The sequence below is a fragment of the Hippocampus bargibanti genome, linkage group LG19 (genome assembly GCF_051943395.1).
Source record: "Hippocampus bargibanti isolate YZ-2025 linkage group LG19, ASM5194339v1, whole genome shotgun sequence".
NCBI classification, from domain to species: domain Eukaryota; kingdom Metazoa; phylum Chordata; class Actinopteri; order Syngnathiformes; family Syngnathidae; genus Hippocampus; species Hippocampus bargibanti.
The window spans coordinates 2,067,524-2,092,128 of NC_142752.1; the positions used below are offsets into that span (position 1 = coordinate 2,067,524).

The window sequence follows — 24,605 nt, forward strand, 5'->3', positions numbered from 1 at the left end:
GTGGAAAATAGAGTCAACATAAAGACAGTCAGCATGGGTGGAGGGGGTTGACTATTTAGGTCATGAAATTCCCTTTCGTGGAAATGAAAAAAAAAAGAAAATTACAACCTGAAAGCTGTGCACGACTCAATGATTCTCACTCCTACGTAATTTCTTGCTTGTTTTCATTGAACAAAAAATATTTATCAAGAGTGGTTAAATAAAACAAGACGAATATTCTTGTGCATCATAATAGTGAAATGGTTTTGCTAAAAAAAAAAAATCTTACATTGTTCTAAATTTACTGCCTTTGTGCTTTAGTACATTGCAGTTTCGGCTTTCCTCGACTAAACTCATTTTAATCGGTATTTCTACTTTTGCCGGTACTAACATATCCGCAAAGCGTTTCACATTTCCGTGAAGACGGAAATAATTACACACTGGGAGTAGGTTTAACCCCAGATGCTTTGCTTCCGGGTTGAAACCCCTCACTGCCGCTTGCATATTGTCTTACGAAAAGCCTCGGCCAAGTTTACTTCGGAAAATGTCCCGAGGCTCAAGTGCTGGCTTTGATCGCCACATTACCATCTTCTCTCCTGAAGGAAGACTTTATCAAGTCGGTCAGTATGTGTGATGTTTTGAAAATGTTCGCTATATTTGCTAGCTAGCTAGCTAAATGCTCTGTCATGGTTCGGCTAGCTCGCAAAACACATTGCGGCTGCAAAATCATCACGATGTGTTATGTTCATCTCTATAGACTGTGTTTGTGTTGGTTAAGGTTTTGTTTTGACAACTTCGATATTCCTACCGAAGTCAAACGGCTTGAACCGGTAATTTAGCTACCAGCTAAAATTTAGCGTGTCCGTTCATTAATGATGAATTTGTTAGTTTAATTTTCTTACAATGGAATCTCATCATCATTAAGTCAATCACATTCTTATTGATCGATTTAGTTTTGAGGATAATCACGTAATCTTCACCGGTCTTAAGAAAATGGGAGCGATCGTATCCCCCTTCTGAATTCGGTCAACCAAGGCGAACTAATTCCATTCAGATGTGCAGAAAGAAATACTGCACTGCGTTAAAAAGAGCCCCTCGTTATGTATTAGTTATCGTTGCTTAGTGTGCTATAACTTCTGAAAACGCACCTACACATAACAAAGCAAGTGTCTCATGAACGTAAATGCTTGACCATCGTTCTGTTTCCCCACTCACAGAATATGCCTTCAAGGCTATTAATCAAGGTGGACTCACATCAGTTGCCGTCCGTGGTAAGGACTGTGCAGTTGTCGTCACACAGAAAAAAGTCCCGGTGAGTTAGTTATATAGTGTTTCTAGTTGCGTGTTAACTGATATCAAATGATAATCAATGCCTTTTTTTCCTTCTATGACAGGACAAGCTTCTGGATTCCGCCACAGTGACCCACCTTTTCAGAATAACAGATAACATCGGATGCGTAATGTCCGGAATGACGGGTAATTCAATACATTTTATCTGGCAGATGTTAGTCTTGTCTATACATTTTATTTCTGGGGGGGTGTTTATTCCGGTCTGTTTGACATTGCTGAAGCAGTCTCCACCCAAAAAGTCAGCGAACTAGCTATGTATCAAACAGTGTTGCTTTTCGAAGAATAACTTTTTTCTCCTACCCCCCAAACAAAATTGACAGCTGACAGTCGGTCCCAAGTTCAGCGCGCTCGCTACGAGGCGGCCAACTGGCAGTACAAGTACGGCTATGAGATTCCGGTGGACATGCTGTGTAAGAGAATTGCCGACATCTCACAAGTCTACACGCAGAATGCCGAAATGAGACCACTGGGGTGCTGTAAGTATCAAAATTAGAAGGAAAACTATAGAAATAACGCGGTGGTGAATCGTTGTGTGTCACAGCCAAGTGCGGTAACACGCATGAATATGCTGTAAGTTTACACAAATTACCAGTGGACAAATACGCCCATTTCCAACGGAGCGACTACGGAAGGACTTCTTTAATAGATGGGCAAACATTTATGCTTTCCTCTTCAGAACTATTGGATTGGATATGCCTTTATTAGTGTCACAGTGGAGAAATTTACATTTCACAGCAGCAAAAATTTGAATCCTTTTCATAACTGGACGAGTAACAAGAAAGCATCTTCTCCGAATCTGAACTCCCTAAAGCCATTGTTTTGATTCTGGAGCAAGGCAGTGTGTGACCAATAGTGAGGTCACAAACACGGGTGCGGGACTTTTTGAATTTGCCCAGTTCCGGGCTCATTTTGTGGCAGTTTTGGGACACTTTAAGTCATTGTTGTTGGTGTTTTGCATTTGACTGAAAATATCGTCCTGTGTATTTTGGGTATTTTAGATTCTATCAAACGTTTTTCTGATGTCATTTAGGAAACAAAAAAATGGTGTCGGTTGTCCTTTAAATAAACAAAAGAGAATACCAGATAGCTACCAACAACACACATAAACTTGTTTTCGTCACAGGTAAATAGCAACTTAAAAAAAACAAAAGAAAAACATGGCGTTCTTCTTTGGACAGAGCAAACCAGGAAAACTGAGTTCACAATAAATTAAAAATAAAATCATTATCTCATTTAAATCGTTTCAATTGCTGTTATTACATAATGGTTTATGTTTTTCATGTTGTGACGCAATGTTAAATCATTATTCCTTTTTTTTTTGGAGGGGGAAGGGGGTCAAGATCGGTTTTAATCAAAGGCTTCATCTTCGCCCAGCAGAAGAATTAAATGCACAAAGCTCCACAAAAGAGTTGATCCGGTTTTATTGTTGCAGACACAAAGGAGCCCTCGGGCACATCGAGTGTGTGCGTGTGTGTGTGTCATTGCTATCTCATCCCCGCAGGTATGATCGTGATCGGCATCGATGCGGAATGCGGGCCGCAAGTCTACAAATGTGACCCGGCAGGCTACTACTGCGGCTTCAAAGCCACCGCCGCTGGGGTGAAGCAAACGGAAGCCACCAGCTTCCTTGAGAAGAAGGTGAAAAAGAAATTGGATTGGACCTTCAAGCAAACCATAGAGGTAATTGCCATGCGAAAGTGACACCTTCGATGACTTTTTTTTAGGGTTAATATCATCAAAAGTTTTAACCCTCTCAGGCTTTTAAGGATAACAGACGTCTGCGGGCAAGTTGTGTCCATAATTTGTAAAATGGCTTCAAATGACTTCTACTGAGCGTATTTTACAAAGATTCCACGGCATATAGCTATATTTTGCGTTTTAAGACTTGCGCTGAGTATTCAGGATGTCTTATTTTTGAGTTGGTGACGAGTCCGTACGTCACTTAAGGAACGCCCCTGACCGAAAATGACACATTGTTGCAGTCCTTCCATCACATCAATGTATTTTGCTGTACTTGTTTGGTCTGAAAACCTCGTGTTGCACCAAAAAGCCGGCAGAAGAGGGCGACCAAGCTCCATGGAAGGAATTTTTCAGCCTGTGGAAACGGGCTGATTAATTCCTCACAGGAGCTTGGATGCCATTTTCTGCCTCTTTTTGGGTGATACATTTCCCCCCACTGTTGCCTCAAAATGGCACAGAATAAATTATTCAATCGATTGCAAACATGTATGCTTTCCTCTTCAGAAGTATTTGAATCATATTCATAACTGGATGTGTAACAAGAAAGCATATTCTCCGAATCTGAAGCCATTGTTTTGATTCTCCAGCAATGCAAGACGTCTTGGCGTGACGTCACCAACTGGGGGCGGGACTTTCTGAAAATGCCCAATTGGCAGCTCAATTTTTTGTCAGATTTTGGACACTTTAAGTCATTTTTATTGGTGTTTTGCATTTGAATAAAAATATACTGCGTGTTTTGGGTATTCTAGACGCCATGAAACGTTTTTCTGATGTCAGTTAGGAAACAAAAAACTGATGTCGGTTGTCCTTTAACTCTGTTTTAGACGGCCATCTCTTGCCTGTCAACTGTCCTTTCCATTGACTTCAAACCGTCCGAGCTTGAAGTGGGCGTGGTTACGACGCAAGACCCCAAATTCAGGTGAACGTGTTTCCAAAAATCATAATCAAAGGGAGGCCGTATTGACAGAATGGCAGAATTCCCGTCGTCAATTGGATTGTCAGAGCGGATCTTGAAACAGGCGACGTGGTTACGTAATTATCAAGAAGCTTTCTCGCTATTTAATGCTTTGGCTTGTGCGGAATGTAATTTGCGTGTTAAAGTCCTGGCGGCAAACTGGAAGACAACCGCACGCACATATAAAAATGTTTGTCTGCAGAAACAGTGCCTTGCAAAAGTATTGGGCCCCCTTGAATCTTACAACCTTTCGCCACATTTCGGGCTTCAAACATAAAGTTATGGGAAATCTGGATCCAAATCCGGCTTTAAACTTCTCCACAACAGTAATAATAATAATACATTTGATTTATAAGCGCCTTTCAAAACTCTCATGGTCACTTTACAGTCACAAGAGAAGTTTTTCAGGGGGTGAGCAGCGGCAGCCACACGCGCCAGCGTTCGCTCAACCCGGAAGTAACTCAAATAGATAGCGAGCTAATATATACAGTAATAATAATACATTTCATTTATGAGCGCATTTCAAAACTCTCAAGGTCACTTTATAGTCACAGGATAAGGTATCCTGGATAGCTATATAGTTAATAGCTAGCCAGCTCGATAGCAAATAGATAGCAATTAAATAAACATAGAAGCAAATAGATCAATTCAGGCGTACTTGAGTAAAGGCTAATCTAATGCAATTGGCTATCTAGCTTTCTATCTATTTGAGTTACTTCTGGGTTGAGTGAACGCTGGCGCATGTGGCTGCCGCTGCTCACCCACAGAAAAACTGACTGTAAAGTGACCTTGAGAGTTTTGAAAGGCGCTTATAGATCAAATATATTATTATTATTATTATTATGCTCAAGGATGGGCTCAATGACAGTGGCCATTTTATCGGAAGCTTCCCAAAAAGCATAGTAACAAATCAAGCGACTGCAGCAATCTGTGTGAAAGGGGGTTTACCATCATTATTTCCTCTTTCCAGGATTCTCACCGAGACCGAAGTAGATACTCACCTGTTGTCGCTGGCGGAACGAGATTGAGCGAGACGAGGAAGTGTCGCCCCCTCCTCCTGTTTTTGATTTGAGTAAGAGCAAGGTGGGATAACGGAGCCTAGCGTAATCTCGGTTTTCCTGTACGTTAGCCTCCATCCTCTTTTTCCGCTGATACGTTCAACAATTAAAAGAAGACAAACATTTTGGAGTAAAATAACTTTGGTTGTATTTTGGTATTTTTGACACGGCGCGAGAGCGTTTTGGAAGCGATTTGAGGTTTTTCAACGGTGTTATGACATCCGCTTTTATCAGAAATGCTTTCGCGTGTCAGATTTAGCCTTCACAGCTCCACTTCCCTTTTGAGAACTAAAAAAAGCACCAGAAGTGTGCTTGCTAGCTTTTTTGGGGGGGCGGGAGGTCACTACATGAGCAGATTTTTGGTCAAGGCACTGTTACATGTTCGCAAATCTAACGGATCCAATAACTTGAAATCCGGATCGAGTTTTGGTAACTTAACGCGCTTAGCTCAGAAGAAATACATAAGTGAATGTGTTTGTCACGATTTGCAAGATGGTGGTGGACCCCAAAAAGGCAGACAGGAGACACAGCTGGGTGTATTTGATTACATTTTATTAAATAGAGTTAACAGGATTAACTCAAAAACAACAAAGTCATTAGAATGAAAAGGTCCAAAGTAACTAACAAAACCATGACTGAAAACAGAGCAAACCTGACAGGGACTTAGACTTAGCCTGTGACTAAAGTGACCTTGAGAATTTTGAAAGGTGCTTATAAATGAAATGTATTATTATTAATAACTCAAATAGGTAGAAAGTTAGCTAGCTAATAGATAACTGATAGATAGATAGCTAATACATAGCAAATAGATATGTAGCTAGCTCGGTAGCTACATATACCATAGACCTTGGTTGCTATCTATTTGCTAACTAGATAGCTAGTTAGCAAATAGATAGCAACCAAGGTCGCCAGCTAGATAAGCCATTGACTGTAAAGTTTTGAAAGGCGCTTATAAATGAAATGTATTATTATATTTCTGATAAATATTTTCGAGCTATTGTATTTAAAATTTGAATCCATTCATTTTTTTTTTCCCTCGCGTCAATGTTACAGCAATGATGTATTTTTGGGGGGGGGAAATGGCCGCTTTTCATTTCTTAACCAAATTTGTCACTCTTGATCAAAAAATGATGTCATCAATTCATCCGTCCGCTTTCTTCCCGTCTTGGAATGATTCGTCATCTTCCCCGCCTAATCTCTGAGTCACAAATCAAAACTTTTAAATCCCCCTCCCCCTCTCTCGGAGTTCACGTTTTCCTAAATAAAAAGGACTCCATTTTGGGAGCTCCCCTGTCATGTGGAATGAGATGCCATTTTAAACGGAAGCAGATGAGACGTTTGGAAAAACCCGTCAAGTCCCGTGTATACGGACCGCTAATGTTTATAACCCTGCGGACAATAAAAAAAAATATGAAATATGGACGCCGGCAATAAATCTTTTGGGGTTCTTTTTTAAAAGGGCCAGTTAAGGGCAGTCAAACATCATACGGATGTTGGACTTTCCGCGTTTCCTGTTCACTGTGACTAAGCAACAAGTTAGCGCCTCTGACCTTCCCTTTCAAAAGCGCATCTTCGGTTCCACGTGTCGCGCGACAAACTCAAAAACAACAGTCATTAGAATGAAAAGGTCCAAAGTAACAAACAAGACCATGACTGAAAACATAGCAAACCTGACAAGATGAAACAAACCTGACAGGGAGAAAAACAATTGGATTGGATGTACCTTTATTTGTCTCGCAGTGCAGAAATTTACATTTCACACCACCAAAGTTATGAAAAGAAGAGGAAAGGAAAGGAAGAAATAGAAAAACAAAATACAAGAGCTGCTGCAAAGGCAGCCGCTCTCGCGGACGCCATCTTGAAGTCAAAACGACAACAAAAAAGGAAATAATGTGACACAATGTTACTTCCGGTTAGAGTGAACGCTGGCGCAAGTGGCTGCCACTGCTCACCCGCACAAAAAAAAACGTATCCTGTGACTAAAGTGTGCTAGAGAGTTTTGAAAGGCGCTGAGAAATTAAATGTATTATTATTCTTATTATTACAACATATAAAACTGTTCAAGAGGAGAGGATTGAAGCGTCCTTTTCCCCAGTGGATCGGGGACGTCATGGTGAAACGTGCATGTCTGCTACAAGCTAAAATTGAAAGCAAACACGAAGCTGTTAGCATCCATTGACGAAAAGAGATTGTCTCACATCTCCTGTCCTATATACTTTAAATCCGCTTCAATTCCAAGCAGTTCTAGATGAAAGAGGAGACGATCAAAGTGTCCTTTTCACCAATAGATCAGGGACGTCATGGTGAAATGCGCGTGTCTGCTACAAGTTTTGAAAATGAACAGGAAGCTGTAAGCATCCATTGACGAAAACAGATTGTCTCACATCTCCTGTCCCATGTACTGTAAATCCGCATCAATTCCAAGCTACAACTATGCAAAAAAATTGGCATTCGCCACCATGGGACTTCTTTTCTTTTTTCTTTTTGACGTGAGTCACACGCTATGAGCTCACTCACCCCAAACCGGTTTTTGTGGGGTTGATTCAGATCTTTATTTTTTTTTTCTTTCAAAATACAGCTTGTAATTCTTTGCGCTGTCAGTTTATGTGTCATGACTTAACTGCGGTTGTGCTTTTGTCAAAATGCCTCACACAGAATCTGGAATTCACTTTTTTTATTTTTTCTTGCATGTCGTTTCATCCATAGTGTTTCATCATTTCACAACGTCTTTTTTTTTTTACAGGTATAAAAATAATATCTCTGTATTTACAATTTATTACAAAAACACAGTCTGGCATATTCACATCACGAATCCCCATTTTTGCAGTATTGTGGGGGGGGGGAGTCTCTCGCTGAACGTTCCGGAGTGCCTCGATTCTGTTTTGTCGATCAAACTGGACCGGTAGCGGATTGCCGTCCATCTTGTGATCGCCGGGCCAGCACTCGGTGGACATTTTGTTGTCCTTTTCTTTGGGTTTCGGTGACCTGATAGCAGCTCTCGTGGCAGGATCCGATTGGTCTTTACTTGCCAAACTTGATGTCGTCGTATAACTGTGCAACAAAATAATAAAACGTCAACGCTTATGATCTTGATTTAAAATTGGAAATGCTGAGTCGTTAAAATACCGACCTCATCCTCGGTCAAGTCCAGATCTTCCATATCGCTCTCGTCCGATTCGCTGTCAGGCAAAGCCCTCAATTCCTGCGCCGTCTTCTCGTACAACTGCCGGCGTATGTCGTCGTTTTGCCTTCCGTAGGTCAGGTGGTACGGCGTGTAGCCGCCGTAATTCAGGCAATTCACGTCAGCGCCAAGGTCAAGGAGACGACGGACCAAAGCGGAGTTTTGAATGTCCACCGCTAAGTGAAGTGGCGTCCTACCGCTGCATTGTTCCTATAAGGTCGAAACAATGCTTGACGTTAGCGCCGTTGCTTCAAACCGGATTTGGCGGCGTGACGTGAACTAGATTGACACCTTACCTGCGCGTTGATATCTGCGCCCAGACCAACCAGATTCTCTACTAACGAAATGTAGCCGTGAATCGATGCTATGTGAAGACAGTTCTGACCTGGAAGACCCCAAAAACGCAGTTCACAACCTGGTTTCACACAGAAACCAAAATATCTTTTTTTGTGTGTCAAAATTCCGAACTTACCGTTATAGTTCGGGAACGAGATGATAGAAGCGAGATGTCGCTGGCTCGTCTGTGTGAGGACGCCGAAGCAGGCCAAGGAACCTTTCTTGCAGGCGATGTGCAAGGCCGTGTTACCGCAATCGTCGGCCAACCGTGGGTCGCAACCGGCTTTCAGAAGGCGTTCGGCCAAATGAGGTTGGTCCGTGACCACCGCCAAGTGTAGCGCCGTCTGCGGGAAATTTGATTTGTTACGCCAATGTCGTCTGTAAATTTGTCGTTACGCCAATTTCGTCTGTGAATTTGTCCGTAAATTTGTCGTTACGCCAATGTCTTCTGTTAATTTGTCGTTATGCCAACGGCGTCTAGATTTGTCGTTACGCCAATGTCGTATGCAAATTTGTCGTTATGCCAACGGCGTCTGTGGATTTATCGTTACGCCAATGCCGTATGCAAATTTGTCGTTATGCCAATGTCGCCTGTACATTTGTCATTACGCCAATGTCGTCTGTAAATTTGTCGCTACGCCAATGTTGTCTGTAAATTTGTCGTTACGCCAATGTCGTATGCAAATTTGTCGTTACGCCAATGTCTTATGCAAATTTGTCATGACGCCAATGCCGTATGCAAATTTGTCGTTATGCCAATGTCGCCTGTAAATTTGTCGTTACGCCAACGTCGTCTGCAAATTTGTCGTTACGCCAATGCCGTGTAAAGTTGTCTATTTGTCATGACGCCAATGTTGTCTGTAAATTTGTCGTTACGCCAATGTCGTCTGTAAAAACGTTTTTCGGGGCGATTTGGATGATGTTAGTACCTGTCTCTGGTGGTTCTGTGCATTCAGGAAAGGGTGATTGTGAGACAGTTTGATCATCTGTAGCGCTCGATCTGCCGCTTCGTGAATGATGGACAAGTGGAGAAGCCTGAAAAAACAAAATGAGGGAGATCTCAGTTGAAGCGGAATGATCCGGAACAAGGGCCTGTGCGCGTTTCGCAAGAGTGGACTTTTGTCGGGTTGTTTCCACCAGTTGTGGCTTGACGCTTTATCAGTTACTGGCCTTGGGCCAGGGACTTTCCTGAGCCCGCAGAGCTCGACGCTTGAGAAGCACCGCCCAGATTTACTGCGCACAGTCAAAACTTCAACGCGCGCACGCACGCGGTCCAACGCACTTGACTGCACGTATGTTTCACGTTAATCCGGTTTGGTTTTACGCGTAGGGATGGAAACCCGGCGTAATTCGGTTGTTCTCGGGATGTCACAAACGCATCCGCGTTAAGCGAATCGAGACCCCCCTACAAAAAAAAAACAAAATCCACTTACGTGTCCCCGTCCTCGGTCACGACACCCCTCCACGGTTCGTAATCGTGAACGAGCTCCTCGCTCACGCGCAAATGCTCCAAATCGGTCGCCAGTTCGTCTTCCTTCAACGATTCCAAACCGCTATCGAAACGATCGTCCGTGCACGGTAAAGTTTTCCCGTGTTTTGTCTCCATGCTCTCGAGCTCGTTATAATCCACTCGATGGTTATTAGGTGATACTCCGTGGACGTCCATGATGGATTGTTTGTCACGCGCGTACGCTCCGAATGTCAGGAAGGAAAGTGGCTCGGGGAGGGCTGGCGTTGTGGCTTTTTGTCAAGCCGGCTGGGTGGAGCCTCTGTGGGGATTTCCAATTGACTTATCTAAGGCAGGGAAATCACACAGAAAGACAGAAAGGGTTGTGCTTTTGTGAGGGGGGGGGGGGAAATAATTGAAAAAAAATCCCCCCCACGCACCCCATCCCTCTTCATCCTCCAGTCAAAATGAAAACTTGTTTGCTATTAGACAGCAAGTTGGCAAGGGGATGTTTGATTGTTGAATGAAATGGGGACAACCTCTTTGAGGCACTTTGAGAATTCCCTTTTGCCCCGAGGGGGAAATTCAAGTGTTTTTTTTTCTTTTTACTTCGCTGTAATATATTTTTCCTTTGAGCCATTTATTTATTGATTTTTGTCATTTGCGATTATTTATTAGGACCATATTCTACCAATCAGAATCATCTTTATGGGCCAAACATACAGAAGAGCATTATGGCCAGGTTGAAATATATATTTTTTTGAGATGGGGTATTATTCTGAGGAAAAAAGTCTCAAATTTGCTAGATACATATTCGCAAATTTCCTGGATTTAAACTTGCAAATTTGCTGGATTTAAAGTCACAAATTTGCTCGATTCAAACTGGCAAATTTGCTAGATTTAAAGTCACAAATTAGCTAGATTTAAACGAGTTTCAAACTGGTATATTTGCTTAATATAAAGTCACAAATTTACTAGATTTAAAGTAACAAATTTTCTAGATTCATACTTGCAAATTTGCTTGATTTAAAGTCACAAATTTGCTAAATACTCGCAAATTTGCTTGATTTAAAGTCACAAATTTGCTAGATTTAAACTAGCAAATTTGCTAGATTCTAAGTCGCAAATTTGCTAGATCCTAAGTCACAAATTTGCTAGATTTAAACTAGCAAATTTGCTAGATTTAAAGTTACAAATTTGCTAGATTTAAAGTCGCAAATTTGCTAGATTCTAAGTCGCAAATTTGCTAGATCCTAAGTCACAAATTTGCTAGATTTAAACTAGCAAATTTGCTTGATTTAAAGTCACAAATTTGCTAAATACTCGCAAATTTGCTTGATTTAAAGTCACAAATTTGCGAGATTTAAAGTCGCAAATTTGCTAGATTTAAAGTCACAAATTTTGCTAGATTTAAAGTCACAAATTTTGCTATATTTAAAGTCACAAATTTTGCTAGATTTAAAGTCGCAAATTTGCTAGATTCTAAGTCGCAAATTTGCTAGATCCTAAGTCGCAAATTTGCTAGATTTAAACTAGCAAATTTGCTTGATTTAAAGTCACAAATTTGCTAAATACTCGCAAATTTGCTTGATTTAAAGTCACAAATTTGCTAAATACTCGCAAATTTGCTAGATTTAAAGTTGCAAATTTGCTAGATTCTAAGTCGCAAATTTGCTAGATCCTAAGTCACAAATTTGCTAGATTTAAACTAGCAAATTTGCTAGATTTAAAGTTACAAATTTGCTATATTTAAACTCACAATTTTGCTAGATTCATACTCGCAAATTTGCTAGATTTGAGGTCACAAATTTGCTAGATTCAAACTGCAAATTTGCTAGATTTAAAGTCACAAATTTGCAAGATTCACACTTGCAAATAAACTAGATTTAAACGAATTTCTAATTCGCAAATTTGCTCGATTTAAAGTCACAAATTTGCTATATTCAAACTCGCAAATTTGCTAGATTCAAACTTGCAAATTTGCTAGATTCAAACTCGCAAATTTGCTGGATTTAAACAGTAAAAAAACTTTCGGAGTTTGAGATACCATAGCTGACGGATACGGTCTTGCTGAAATGGACGAGTTCATCAGTTGTTACTTTGAGATCGGGTTTAGTATCTCAAACTCTGAAAGGTCACTTTACAGTCACGGGATAAATTTTTCTGCGGGTGAGCAGCGGCTGGCACATGCACCAGCGTTCACTCAACCCGGAATAACTCAAATAGATAGAGAGTTAGCTAGCTAGCTAATAGATAACTAATAGATATATAGATTGCTATTAGATAGCAAATAGATAGGTAGCTAGCTAGTGTCCTAAAAGTACTTTTAGGTGATTAAATGTGCTTTTTATTTCCCTTCAGGCGTTTGAATTTGCAATCTGCTGTTTTTGACTATTAACACAATACTGTTTTTTTTTCAAACTTCCCTGTGTGTGCACATTATATGCAGGGGGGGGGGGTTAAGAAAAATTCTCAAGTTTGTACAGTGCAACTCTTGTGAAACTGACAGAGAATGTTGCCATTATTTTTTAGTAAATGTGAATAGAGACTTTTCGCTTTGAATTTTGCGTAATTTCTACCCAGACTTTATTTACGTTAACGGTAAGTTTTTACCGTTAAATCGAAACCTAATGGATCTGCCCTTCAAGCTACTCTACCTGCTCTTGATTTGTCATCCCGCGGGGATTTACCTTGGCAAACATAAACAAGCGGTATCTAAGCAATCAAATCTCAAGTACGCGGCGGGAGATGGACACAACAAAACACACGCCATCCAAACACACCCGCGCTGGGTGTTGTGTGTCTTGAGCGTTGACTCACAACGGGGGAAATGCCACTCGTACAAACATGCACTCAATCTCCTCCCCTGCCGTTTAATTCCAAACAATCTTTTAGTCTCTGCCAAGTGTGAACAAAAGAAAACCAGGACATGCTGTTCTCTTCCCCGTCGCTTTGCCCTCAAATAATAATAATAATAATATAATGCATTTCATTTATATGCGCCTTTCAAAACTCTCAAGGACACTTCACACAGTTCACAGGATCTTTTTTTCTGCGGGTGAGCAGTGGCAGCCACACGCGCCAGCGTTCACTCAACCTGGAAGTAACAAAAAGTTAAAAAAAAAAATATCATAAATATATATATATGACACCACAAAGTCACAGTCATTCATTCGTCAGCACCTTCTGTACCCTCTTTGTGACATGAAGCAGTTCTAGATGAAAAAGGATCAACTCCTTTAAAGGACAACCGACACCATTTTTCTAGTCAGTTTTATAGCATCTAAAATACCCAAAAGACGCAGCCTGATATTTTTAGTCAAATGCAAAACACCAATAGAAATGACTTAAAGTGTCCAAAAACGACTTCAAAATGAGCTTGAAAATGGCGAGATTCAATAAGTCCCGCCCCCTTGTTCGTGATGTCACTATTGGTCACACACTACCTTGCTCCAGAATCAAAACAATGGCGTCAGAGAGTTCAGATTCAGAGAAGATGCTTTGTTGTTACTCATCCAGTTATGAATATGATTCAAATAGTTCTGAAGAGGAAAGCATAAATGTTTGCAATCGATGAAAGAAGTCCTTCCGTATCAATTCGAGCCGTCTGGACTCCAATGTAGCATCCCAGAAAATGCACAAGATGGCGCACAAGCGCCGTTGGAAATGGGCTGATTTGTCTGCTGGGAATTTGTGTCAACTTACATGTTGTTTATGCGTGTTACCGCAATTGGCTGCGACACACAACAATTCACCATCCCGTTATTTATGTATTTTTCATTCTAATTTCGATCAACACGTTGTTTTTAGACAGAAAAAAAACCCCCAAAATGCATTGTGTGTCCCTTTGTCGGTCAGGGGGCGTTCCCTATGTGACGTCACTCAGGGAATCGTCATCAACTTTAAAACAAGACTTCCTGAATATTAAGTGTGAGTCTTAAAACGTAAAATATAGCAATATGCGGTGGAATCTTTGTAAAATAAGCACAGTCGAAGTCATTTGAAGTGATTTTACAAATTATGGACGCAACTTGTCCGGTTGTCCTTTAATGCCACAAAAGAATGCACCATTTGATATATTATCACATCACATGACATACCGGGACTTCCACTGACTGTGCATCGTTGGCAATTTTGGAGACTCGCCGCAAAGTCGTTTTGCTGGGTGTTTACTCATGGTTGCTATGGAAACCAACAGTGGGTATCAGGCAGAGATATGTGGTGTTGCGTGCGTCAGCGCATCGCTAACTCGTCTGGGCATCACACCCATGACATCACCGAATGTTGAAACTTTTTGCTTAAAAATACAAATGTAAATCGTTGCTTTGTATTAAAAATATATTATATATTATTATATAAAAAAAAAACAACCCAATGCTAACTTTTCACCTGGTCCCACTGGTGCGGCCTGTTTTCGCAATCGGCCGCGCCCTTTTTCTTTAATGGGGTAGGGTGCAGCGAGACCATGGAAATGCATGCAAAATATTTACTACCAGGGACGCGTCGACTAAAACGTGTACCGAAACATTTAAAGAACAACCGACATCACTTTTTTGTTTCCTGACATCAGAAAACGTTTTATAGCGTCTAAAATACCCAAAAACACGCAGTATAGTATTTTTTGTAAAATGCAAAACACCAATAAAAATGACTTAAAGTCTGCTGAAACTGCAAAAAATTGAAACAGGAAGTGGCCAGTTTCAGAAGGTCCCGCCCCCTTGTTTGTGACATCACGCCAAGACGTCTTGCCTTGCTGGAGAAGCAAAACAATGGCTTCAGATTCAGAAAATATGCTTTATTGTGACTCATCCAGTTATGAATATGATTCAAATAGTTCCGAAGAGGAAAGCATACATGTTTGCAATCGATTAAAGAATTTATTCCATGTCATTTTGAGGCAACAGGGGAGGGAAATGTCGCACCCAAAACAGGCAGAAGATGGCGACTAAGCTCCGTGTGTAATAATAATACATGAGCTCAATGGGCGTAAAATGTTTGTCACAACACACGAGGATTCACCATCGCGTTATTCGTGTTTTCCTTCTAATTTCACCATCAACACAAAGTTTTCAGACCAAACAAAGTACCGCAAAATGCATTGACGTGATGAAAGGACTGCTGCAATGTGTTCTTTCTCAGTCAGGGGCGTTCCTTCAGTGACGTGACGTGATGACTCGTCACCAACTCAAAAACAAGATTTCCGGAATATTCAGCGCGAGTCTTAAAACGTAAAATATAGCTACATGCGATGGAATCTTTGTAAAATATGCTCAGTAGAAGTCATTTGAAGCCATTTTACAAATTATGGACACAACTTGTCCGGAGACGTCGGTTGTCCTTTCAAGAATGGAACGGCGTGCCACTCTGCGGCTCGCGTGCCAGCCCAAAATGGTCGAAATACTCACAATGAGGAATCTATTGAGGTATGGATGACTTTGAAGTACACATTTAATCACCTCGATTGGTGGTAGCTTTAAAAAAATATATGCATAAGTGCAACCAGATGGAATTCTTACTCGCTCCGGCACGCCCGTAACTCTGCGGTTTAGCTAATGGATTGATAAATGGATGGTAAAAATACTTTTATTTAATCACCACTTGCAGTTGGATTAATGATTATATTGAGAATTTTGTAGTCACATTAAATAATTGTCATTTCACAGCATAAAACAATTATATTATGATAATATTTGATGTGGTCAGGCGAGAGGGCCATCTCTGTTTGCATTCATGCTTACACGACTGTGGTTTCTACTGTAATTTTTGACGTCCTTTATCGTTGTTGCCGCAGTTGAACTTTTGTTTTGCCTCTGTATCTTACTAATTTCCTTTTGATTAAAGATTTCTTTCAAAAAAAATCTTCAAGCGTAATTTAGTCGTGTAAAAACTATCGTATGACCCTTTTTGACGTCATGTCACTAGTACTTGTCACGTAAAGTAATAATATACACTGTGCACACCTTTAAATACTATACAACTTCTGCAAACAAATGTGCAAACTTGTGCCTTGGTCTCATATAATGCACGAATTACAGTTGATGCAAAAATCCAAATATGAACACGTATAAACAGCAAATTGCATCGTGGGAATGATTTTCGATGAATAATGGTAATAAAATGTGAAACGTCTTTTATTGGTCAAGCTTCATTTTATTCATACTGTACAAGGCCAGTAAAATGATTTAAAAGATGAAGCGAGATGACTTAACTTTGTTTTCTCAGTCCGTAAAAGAAACCTCGAATAGCGATATAGTTGCACTTCCGGAAAGATTCGCATGGAAACATTTGATTGGACAGCTTGAGTAAAACATGTGGTAATTGGTCGAGTTGGGCCACATCTGAGGTAAACATCTTCCCATTGGTCAACAGGGGCCTTGTTTGCATCTCCACAGCTGTCTTGATGCGGCGTTGCTAGCCGGTTAGCTGATCGAGCTACGATATCTCCCCTCAACTTATTCAGAACATTCGCCGCGGCGATACGGTGCATCTTTTCCAAGTCGTAATGCCGGTACACTCCCGGGAGAAGAAAGAAAGCAATCACGAAGAAATGGAGGTTGATTTTCCGGAGCAAGATGGTAGCAGCACTGACGAGGAAGACACGGTTAGCACGTCCGTGTCCGAAGATGGAGACAGCTCTGGTAAGAAAACAAACCTCACATCAACCCAATTTTAAAATCCACGCAATATTTCTGCCGGACAGTCAATGTCTGCGAGTTCAAAATCTGCTTGCACCCCGTAATAAATTGCAATAATCGTCATCAAGCCCGAATATCCGTGCCCAAGCTGCTATTTCTTCGTTATGTGCAAAGAAATGGACGATGAAGACTGTGAAAGGAGAAGGATGGAGTGCCTGGACGAGATGACTACCCTAGAGAAGCAATTCACAGACCTGAAGGAGCAGTAAGTTGCCCCATTGGGGAGGACACTGCGAAATGTGGCTTGGTGCCTCGTTATCGCACGATTTTTGCATCGTGCACACACAATTATGTTGTTATCGGTGCCGAGACTCTGATTGCACCCGTTGAACTCATTTTCTGCTACTTTTCTTTCACGTGTATAGATTATACAAGGAACGTCTGAGCCAGGTGGATGTCAAACTGCAGGAAGTGATGGCTGGATGCGCACAGGAATATCTGGAACCTTTAGCTAACCTTCAGGAGAACATGCAAATCAGAACCAAAGTAGCAGGTGCGGCCTTGTTGACGTGCATTGTAGCATTTAGATCAGAATCGGACAATCCGTTCCCAGGTCCCCACAAAACTCATATCACCCAACATGAGCTGAAACCAAAACCAAATTATACACCTTTTTTTCCTCCAAGAATTTCCAGCTTCACCCTCGTAAAGGTTATTTATTCCTAACTCTAAATTACATTGAGATTATCTCAACATTTCACTGTTTATTTAATTATTTTTGGAAGCTTTTATCATGCAGATCTGCCAAATTCTGTATTTCTTCACCCGTTATCGTATCCATCTTATTAATAACATCTGCATTGATTTTATCCAGGCATCTATAAAGAACTTTGCTTGGAATCGGTGAAGAACAAGTATGACTGTGAGATCCAGGCGGCCTGCCAACATTGGGAGGTAAAAAAAAAAAATATGTTATAAAATAACAGCAATTCATGTCATTATGTAATCCCGGATAAATGCAGTTTTTTTTTATTTGTTCCTTTTCTGCAGAGTGTCTGTAGCAATCGCTAAATACTTCCTTTTTTGTGCAACCTGCGTATTTTCCTCCCACCGCAGAGTGAAAAGCTGCTGCTGTTTGACACCGTGCAGAGCGAGTTGGAGGAGAAGATCAGACGACTGGAGGAAGATCGACACAGTATTGATATCACTTCAGGTACAAAGTACTTTCCAAAATGACACTTCTACAATATTTTAGTTTGTCGTTGTCAGACAATAAAACCATAAATCAATAAATCACCAAATAAAGAAAGAAAGAAAAGAGATATATTAATGAATAAACAAACAGATGAATTCATAAGTGCATAAATGCATTAATGCATAAACACATACATAAATAAATACACAACTAAGTGCACAAATACGTGCACAAATACGAACATAAATATGTAAATAAATACATGAATAAATACAATTAAAGATTTCAACCACATAATAAATGGGTCTTCTTCATTTGGAAAAAAAAAATGAAGCAAAGAAAGAAATGGTATTTTGCATTTATGACACAGGTGTCAAAGTCAAGGCCCGGGGGCCAAATCAGGCCCATCACCTCATTTTATTCGGCCCACGAAAGCAAATGAAGCATGTCAAATTCTATGATGCTAACTAAAATCCATACCAAAATTTCAAATTTTCCCATGTAAATCACAATAATAATAATAATAAATTTCATTTATAATCGCCGTTCAAAACTCTCAAGGTCACGTTACAGTCATAGGATAAAGTTTTTCTGTGGGAGAGCAGCGGCAGCCACACTCGCCAGCGTTCATTCAACCCAGGAGTAACTCAAGCAGATAGAAAGGTTAGCTAGCTAGCTAAGGGATAGCTAATAAATAGCTAAAAGATAGCCAGATCGTCAACAGCCAGCCAGCTAGACAGCTAACAGCCAACTATACAGCTGATAGCTAGCCAGCGAGCTAATGGATAGCTCATAAATAGCTAATAGATAGACAGCTAGCCAGCTAACAGCCAGCCGGCTACCTGCTGGGCTGGTCACTTCCTGGATACAGTCATTATTTTTGACATCAAATATGAAAACAAGTTATTCGTTTTTTTTTTTGTTTTGTTTTTTTTGAACACTATAAAACAAGCTAACACGGCTAATTTTAGCGTCAATTTTCTAATGCGTCCTCTTTTGGGTTTTCCAGAGTTGTGGAACGACGGACTGCATTCGCGTAAAAATAAGAAGAAAGACCCGTTCTGCCCCGTCAAGAAAAAGAAGCCCGTCGTCGTTTCTGATATCCTTTTTTTTTTTTTCCCGCCATCTTGTTCTTCACTACCCCGCCTCATTTTATCAACTCACGTTTCTTTAACTCGCTGTCTACGGCCTTATATCGTTTACATGCTGCAAGATTTGGATATTCTGGAAGACTGGACTGCAATCAGAAAGGTACAAATATTTATTTGTGGATCAACAAGAGTTGGAAGTGACGCGTGGCTGTGTCGTCTCCTCCTCAGGCTGTGGCGTCTCTCGGGCCGCATCGGGGGAAAGCTGACGGTTCGTACGACGCTAAGAACATTTCCTGTATCTCGTTTTGTGAAGTTTTCTTGTTTATTCTTATTTTTTTTTTTTTTTTTTTAAATCTCGTTCCTTAGCCAAAACGGAGCGACACCATCACGTGGCGCGATCGGAAGATGGCCGACTTTTCTATGACAGCCAATGGTACTGCAGGGGGCAAGCCATCTGTATCAACAGGAAGGACGAGTTTCCCACCAGGTTTGTTTGCGGAAGGCTAGCCGGGCTATTTGGGAATTTTCCCATATCCTATAATTATAATAATAATAATAATAATAAATGTCACTTATAAGCGCCTTTCAAAACTCTCAAGGTCACAGGATAAGTTTTTCCATTAGGTGAGCAGCAGCAGCCACACGCGCCAGCGTTCACTCAACCCGGAATAAACTCAAATAGATAGAAAGCTATATAGTTTGCCAATAGATAGCTAATAGATAGCTAGCTAGATATCCAGCTTGATAGCTAGCAACTATCTAGCTAGCAAGGTAGCTAGATAGCTAGCAAGATGGCTGGATATCTATATAAATTAAAAGAAGTGAACAGAGGAAAAAAAGAAATATTCAATATTAGCTGTATAGCTGGCTGGATAGCTATCTAGCTAGCTATCTATTAGCTATCTAGCTGGCTATTTGGCTAGCTATCGAATGGCTATCTAATAGCTCTCTTTTAGCTGTCTGGCTGGCTGGCTAGCTATCTAGCTAGCTATCTATTAGCTTTCTAGCTGGCTATTTTGCTACCTATCTAATGCTATCTAATAGCTATCTATGAGCTGTCTAGCTGGCTGGCTAGCTATCTAGCTGAGTATTAGCTGTCTAGCTGGCGCAGGGTCATTTTTTAAAAGAAAATCAAGGCTTTTGGGTGCGCCTTATACACCAGAAAATACGGTAATTGCTTGACAGCAAGACGCCATCGTATAGTGGCATAGCACTCGTTTTGTCTGAATTATAATAATAATACATTTCATTTATAAGCGTCTTTCAAAACTCTCAAGGTCACTTTACAGTCACAGAATCAGTTTTTCTGTGGGTGAGCAGCGGCAGCCACACGCGCTGGAATAACTCAAATAGATCACGTTAGCTAGTTTGCTAATAGATAACTAATAGATAGCTAGCTAGCTTGTTTGACAGCTAATAGCTAGCAAATAGATAGCTAGGTAGCCAGCTTTGTCTGAATAAACACACCAGCTGTCAGCTCGGGGTGGTGTTATATTGCAAAAACGATGCCAAACGTCAAACTACTCCGTTTCCAACGCATATTTTCTCCAACGCTGTTTTTTTTTCTCCTCCTCCGACCCGTAGCGCCATCATCACCACCATCAACAACGACGAGGTGTGGTTCAAGCGACTGGACGGCAGCAAATCCAAGCTGTATATCTCCCAGCTGCAGAAAGGCAAATACACCATCAAACACTCGTGAGCTTTCCCACGTGCCTCCCCTTCACCGTTTACGCTATCACGTTAGCGCTTCACGTCGCCCTCCCGCAGTGTTTGTTTCTCCGAAAGGAAACAAGCCTCAATCAATGCGATGATCTCTGTAAATGTGTGCCTATGTTGACATGGAGGACAAAGTCAACTAAGTCTAGTAAGGGCGCTAGTCATGTGACTTTGTAAGTGGTGACATAGCCTCGGTTGAAAAACAATATCCACAATTATCGGCGAGCCTTAATGCGGATGAAAAAAAGGGTCCATTTGCTGACACGGATTGTGGTCGTTCGGCGTGCAGTAGAAGTTTCTTTTTTCGGGGAGGGGGGTCGCTGTTGAAAATGTCATTTTTTTTTTTACTTTGCAGCACTGAATTTATGGCACTGAGCGTAGCAAATGGTTGAAAAAAAAAGTTTCAGGCAGTTTCTTGTACATAAAAGACCGTATTTTTTATTTGTATTTTTTGGGGGACTTCACAGCATTGTGATACTGCGTTTGTGGTCCTGATAGTGACCGCGGTTGAGCATTTAACACTGGTTTATTAATCCAGTCAGGCTGTAAATAAACACTGCCGTTTATTTTTCCATTTAAAATCCAACCAAAAAAAACTAAAACAAAGTCATTCATTTAGTTTTTGACATTTTTTTTTTAAGTATTGTGGATCATTTTTGTGCCTCCATTATGTTTGTTCTACATAAAATCATGCGATGGCGAAATGCATATACGGTTGATTAAATATTTTGTGGTTTATCGTCTGACCAAGATTGATTCTTTGTAAGCAAAAATCCGCTCGAACTAGTTGGTCCCTCCCCCTTTCAATTTTCCTTCACCCCAAACCAAAAATTGCATATGTTATTATAAAACAATCATATTTGAGCATTAATTGCTCGTGTATGTGAATTTCTATATACGTAATACACGGTACACATGCGCCCTCTTGTGACTCAAATCGTTGTGGTATGAAATCGTTGATCACGTGATTCCATATACTATAATATACGGTGCAAACATGCCACCTAGTGGCTCAAAGCGGCATAGCACCGTAGTGGCGATGAGCAATATTATAATAATAATAATAATACAGTAAAGTCTCGTTATATCGATATCGGATATATCGATAGTCCCGGTTATATCGATACTATTTCGGACTCCCTTGAATATCGATATAACAAGACTTTACTGTAATAATACATTTCATTTATAAACGCCTTTCAAAACTCTCAAGGTGACTTTACAGTCACAGGATGAGTTTTTCTGTGGGTGAGTAGCGGCAGCCACACACACCGGCAACCCGGAATAACTCAAATAGATAGAAAGCTAGCTCGCTAATAGTTAGCTAATAGATCGCTAGCCAGCTAGCTAATATGTTTCCTGACTCAAATAGCGAGCTAGCTAGCTAGCTTGTAATAGAGTAATAATGACAATACATTTAATTTCTAAGTGCCTTTCAAAACTCACTTTACAGTCACAAGATGAGTTTTTCTGTGGGTGAGCAGCGGCAGCCACACGTGCCAGCGTTCACTCATCCCAGAATAACTCAAATAGATAGAAAGCTATCTAGCTAGCGAATAGAAACAGTATAACGTGATGATGGCCTTTCTAAATTAACCCATGCTTAAAAAAATAATTGGAAGCAACAAAAAAAGACAGTAAAAACTAAATACGTATGTTACATAATGTAGTTTCAGTGTACATGAATGTGGTACGTGATTTAATGTGAAGGTCTGACGTCAGAGCAGCGTCTCCATGACTGTATGACTTCTTTTTTTTTTTTCCTTTAAAGTGCATCTGCGACTATTTTTACTTTCCCTCATGCCTTTGAAGGAAGAAAAAAAAAGCTCCAATTGCCTTGAAGCTTAGCTTTTATATAAATATTTAGATTGTTACGCCATGGCTGACGTAAATCCTCACTCTTATTGATTTTTTTTTACTTCCCAAAAAGCCATCTTGTGCTCAAGCTGCAATGCAATGTCTGTCCGCTGGGTGTCAGCAAAGCTCCACAAAGTTACTGCTGCAGTTTTTTTCCTCAAACGATTGTAGTTGGGAGGTGTTTTTTTTTTTAATCTGGGGCATCCTGCTTGTTGAAGCCTTCCAGCTGATGGAAGAGCTTGATCACAGCCTTGCCGCTGCGACAACAACCAAAAAAAAGACAGTGAGCAAGGGAGGGAGAGAAAAAGAGAAATAGAGACACAGAGGAAAATCCCTCCCAAAGCTGCTTGTCTCCTTTACACATTTCGCAGCATTTCTCCAGATCATTCCGTCCATCTGCTTGTTGTCAATGTGCACATGCGCCCGCCAGGCCCTGACCGGAAACCCCCCCCCCCCCCCCCACCTACCTTGCAGGGGCAGAAAGGCTTTCCTTGTTATTTGGAACACTCCTGATGGTTCTAGAGGGGAGTTGGAGTTGGGGGGTGGTTGGACGTCGTCGTCTAGTGACGAATCAGATCCTGACGGCAGCCATGGGCGCCATCCATTCTTAATGAGTAGCCAGAACTACGGGGTGGGGGTGATTGGGACATGTTTGCTACGACGGTGCGGCTAATTAGACCGTGAAAAGTGTCACACTCTGCTAAATTACTTAGATCTCCACGTACCCTTATGTACTATCTATTGATGTTTGTTTGTAAGGGAGTTTCCGTATGCGCTTGGTTGCCTTTGTGCATATGCAAGAAACGCACCGCGCTGCAGGCCTTTATTTATGTATTTATTTTTATTATTTTGCATGCGTGGGCGTGTACCTTTGATGCAGATGGTGTGGAGGAGAACGACAAACGCACGCGTTTGGAAGTTAACGTAAAAAAAAAGTAGTAAAGTATTAAGTAAACGTGGGTAGCGTGAGTGCAAGGAGAGTGAGAACCAAACGCAATCTAGCTAGCTTTCTATCTATTTGGGTTACTTCCGGGTTGAGTGAATGCTGGCGTGTGTTGCTGCCCTTGCTTACCCACAGAAAACCTAATCCTGTGACTGTAAAGTTGAGAGTTTTGAAAGGCGCTTAGAAATTAAATGTATTATTATTATCTATTAGCTATCTATTAGCTAGCTAGCTCGCTTTCTATCGATGTGTGTTACTTCCGGGTTGAGTGAACGCTGGCCTACGTGGCTGCCGCTGCTCACCCACAGAAAAACTTGATCCTGTGACTGTATGTAAAGTGACCTTCAGAGTTTTGAAAGGCGCTGGTAAATGAAATGTATTATTATTATTATTATTATTATTATTATTATCTATTAGCTAGCTAGCTCGCTTTCTATCTATTTGTGTTACTTCCGGGTTGAGTGAACGCTGGCCTGCGTGGCTGCCGCTGCTCACCCACAGAAAAACTTTATCCTGTGACTGTAAAGTGACCTTGAGAGTTTTGAAAGGTGCTGATAAGTGAAATGCATTATTATTATTATTTTTATTATTAATATTAGTATTATTAAAATAAAGGAGCTGTTGGAAAGGCAGCCACTCACGCGGCGCCATCTTGAAGTCAAAAGAAGAAAAAAATAAAGAATTTTAGAGTCCAATGTGTCGGTTTGTGAGTTAATTTCAACAACCGTCATCGTTTTTATCATTTTATTTATTTATGATTTTTTTTTTGTGGCGGAAGATTCTCCTTCTCCAAAATGGAGGCCACCGAATTTTAGCTTCTTTCAACACGGGTTTAATTTAGCTCAAAGTCAACGAGAGCAAAATGCTCTTTCATTCAAAGTTTGATGTTCCAAATGCTAATACGAGCGCAGATTTCAGTCGAAAAGCCCGCTAGCGCATTCATGCTAACATCAAGCGACTTCAAAGTAGCGCTACCACTTTCTTGTGCCTTTCTCTTGATGTTACGCGTGTTCTCTACCCACTTGTCGAAAGCGAGGTAAGCGAGCGGTGACTCATCTGACCGTTTTGCATAATTCCATAGATCAGCGCATATGCGCTCGTTTCTCTCTCCATCACAAT

At 40.8% G+C, this 24,605-nt stretch overlaps 3 protein-coding genes across 3 annotated transcripts; 2 read left to right on the forward strand and 1 right to left on the reverse strand.

Annotated features, from left to right (window-relative positions):
- Positions 1 to 432: 432 nt before the first annotated feature.
- Positions 433 to 5,221, forward strand: psma6b (proteasome 20S subunit alpha 6b). Its single transcript, XM_089021635.1, has 7 exons — positions 433 to 599; positions 1,197 to 1,291; positions 1,374 to 1,455; positions 1,650 to 1,805; positions 2,831 to 3,009; positions 3,894 to 3,988; positions 4,995 to 5,221. Exons 1-7 carry the CDS (start codon positions 524 to 526, stop codon positions 5,050 to 5,052), a joined length of 741 nt encoding a protein of 246 aa, XP_088877761.1. The 5' UTR covers positions 433 to 523; the 3' UTR covers positions 5,053 to 5,221.
- A 2,520-nt stretch (positions 5,222 to 7,741) lies between these two features.
- nfkbiaa (nuclear factor of kappa light polypeptide gene enhancer in B-cells inhibitor, alpha a) lies at positions 7,742 to 10,332 on the reverse strand. The gene is made up of 6 exons (XM_089021634.1): positions 10,033 to 10,332; positions 9,529 to 9,634; positions 8,736 to 8,943; positions 8,560 to 8,648; positions 8,213 to 8,473; positions 7,742 to 8,133 (listed from the first exon to the last, which is right to left on the reverse strand). The coding sequence occupies exons 1-6, from the start codon at positions 10,263 to 10,265 to the stop codon at positions 8,104 to 8,106; spliced, it is 927 nt and encodes a 308-aa protein (XP_088877760.1). The 5' UTR covers positions 10,266 to 10,332; the 3' UTR covers positions 7,742 to 8,103.
- Positions 10,333 to 16,428: 6,096 nt separating this feature from the next.
- On the forward strand, positions 16,429 to 21,429 carry brms1lb (BRMS1 like transcriptional repressor b). Its single transcript, XM_089021876.1, has 10 exons — positions 16,429 to 16,684; positions 16,856 to 16,946; positions 17,107 to 17,234; positions 17,556 to 17,635; positions 17,798 to 17,894; positions 18,886 to 18,975; positions 19,063 to 19,127; positions 19,196 to 19,235; positions 19,334 to 19,454; positions 20,552 to 21,429. The coding sequence occupies exons 1-10, from the start codon at positions 16,549 to 16,551 to the stop codon at positions 20,667 to 20,669; spliced, it is 966 nt and encodes a 321-aa protein (XP_088878002.1). The 5' UTR covers positions 16,429 to 16,548; the 3' UTR covers positions 20,670 to 21,429.
- The last annotated feature ends 3,176 nt before the right edge of the window (positions 21,430 to 24,605 follow it).

What these genes read in the sequence shown, in the direction of transcription:
- psma6b (XM_089021635.1), top strand. Translation starts at nt 524, where the DNA reads ATGTCCCGAGGCTCAAGTGCTGGCTTTGATCGCCACATTACCATCTTC. An exon ending in TCACACAGAAAAAAGTCCCG is followed by an intron (nt 1,292 to 1,373) that starts GTGAGTTAGTTA and finishes CTTCTATGACAG; the next exon opens with GACAAGCTTCTGGATTCCGC. An exon ending in CCTTCAAGCAAACCATAGAG is followed by an intron (nt 3,010 to 3,893) that starts GTAATTGCCATG and finishes ACTCTGTTTTAG; the next exon opens with ACGGCCATCTCTTGCCTGTC.
- nfkbiaa (XM_089021634.1), bottom strand. Translation starts at nt 10,265, where the DNA reads ATGGACGTCCACGGAGTATCACCTAATAACCATCGAGTGGATTATAAC. An exon ending in GTGACCGAGGACGGGGACAC is followed by an intron (nt 9,635 to 10,032) that starts GTAAGTGGATTT and finishes TTGTTTTTTCAG; the next exon opens with GCTTCTCCACTTGTCCATCA. An exon ending in TGGACTTGACCGAGGATGAG is followed by an intron (nt 8,134 to 8,212) that starts GTCGGTATTTTA and finishes TTTGTTGCACAG; the next exon opens with TTATACGACGACATCAAGTT.
- brms1lb (XM_089021876.1), top strand. Translation starts at nt 16,549, where the DNA reads ATGCCGGTACACTCCCGGGAGAAGAAAGAAAGCAATCACGAAGAAATG. An exon ending in CGAAGATGGAGACAGCTCTG is followed by an intron (nt 16,685 to 16,855) that starts GTAAGAAAACAA and finishes TTATGTGCAAAG; the next exon opens with AAATGGACGATGAAGACTGT. An exon ending in AATCAGAACCAAAGTAGCAG is followed by an intron (nt 17,235 to 17,555) that starts GTGCGGCCTTGT and finishes GATTTTATCCAG; the next exon opens with GCATCTATAAAGAACTTTGC.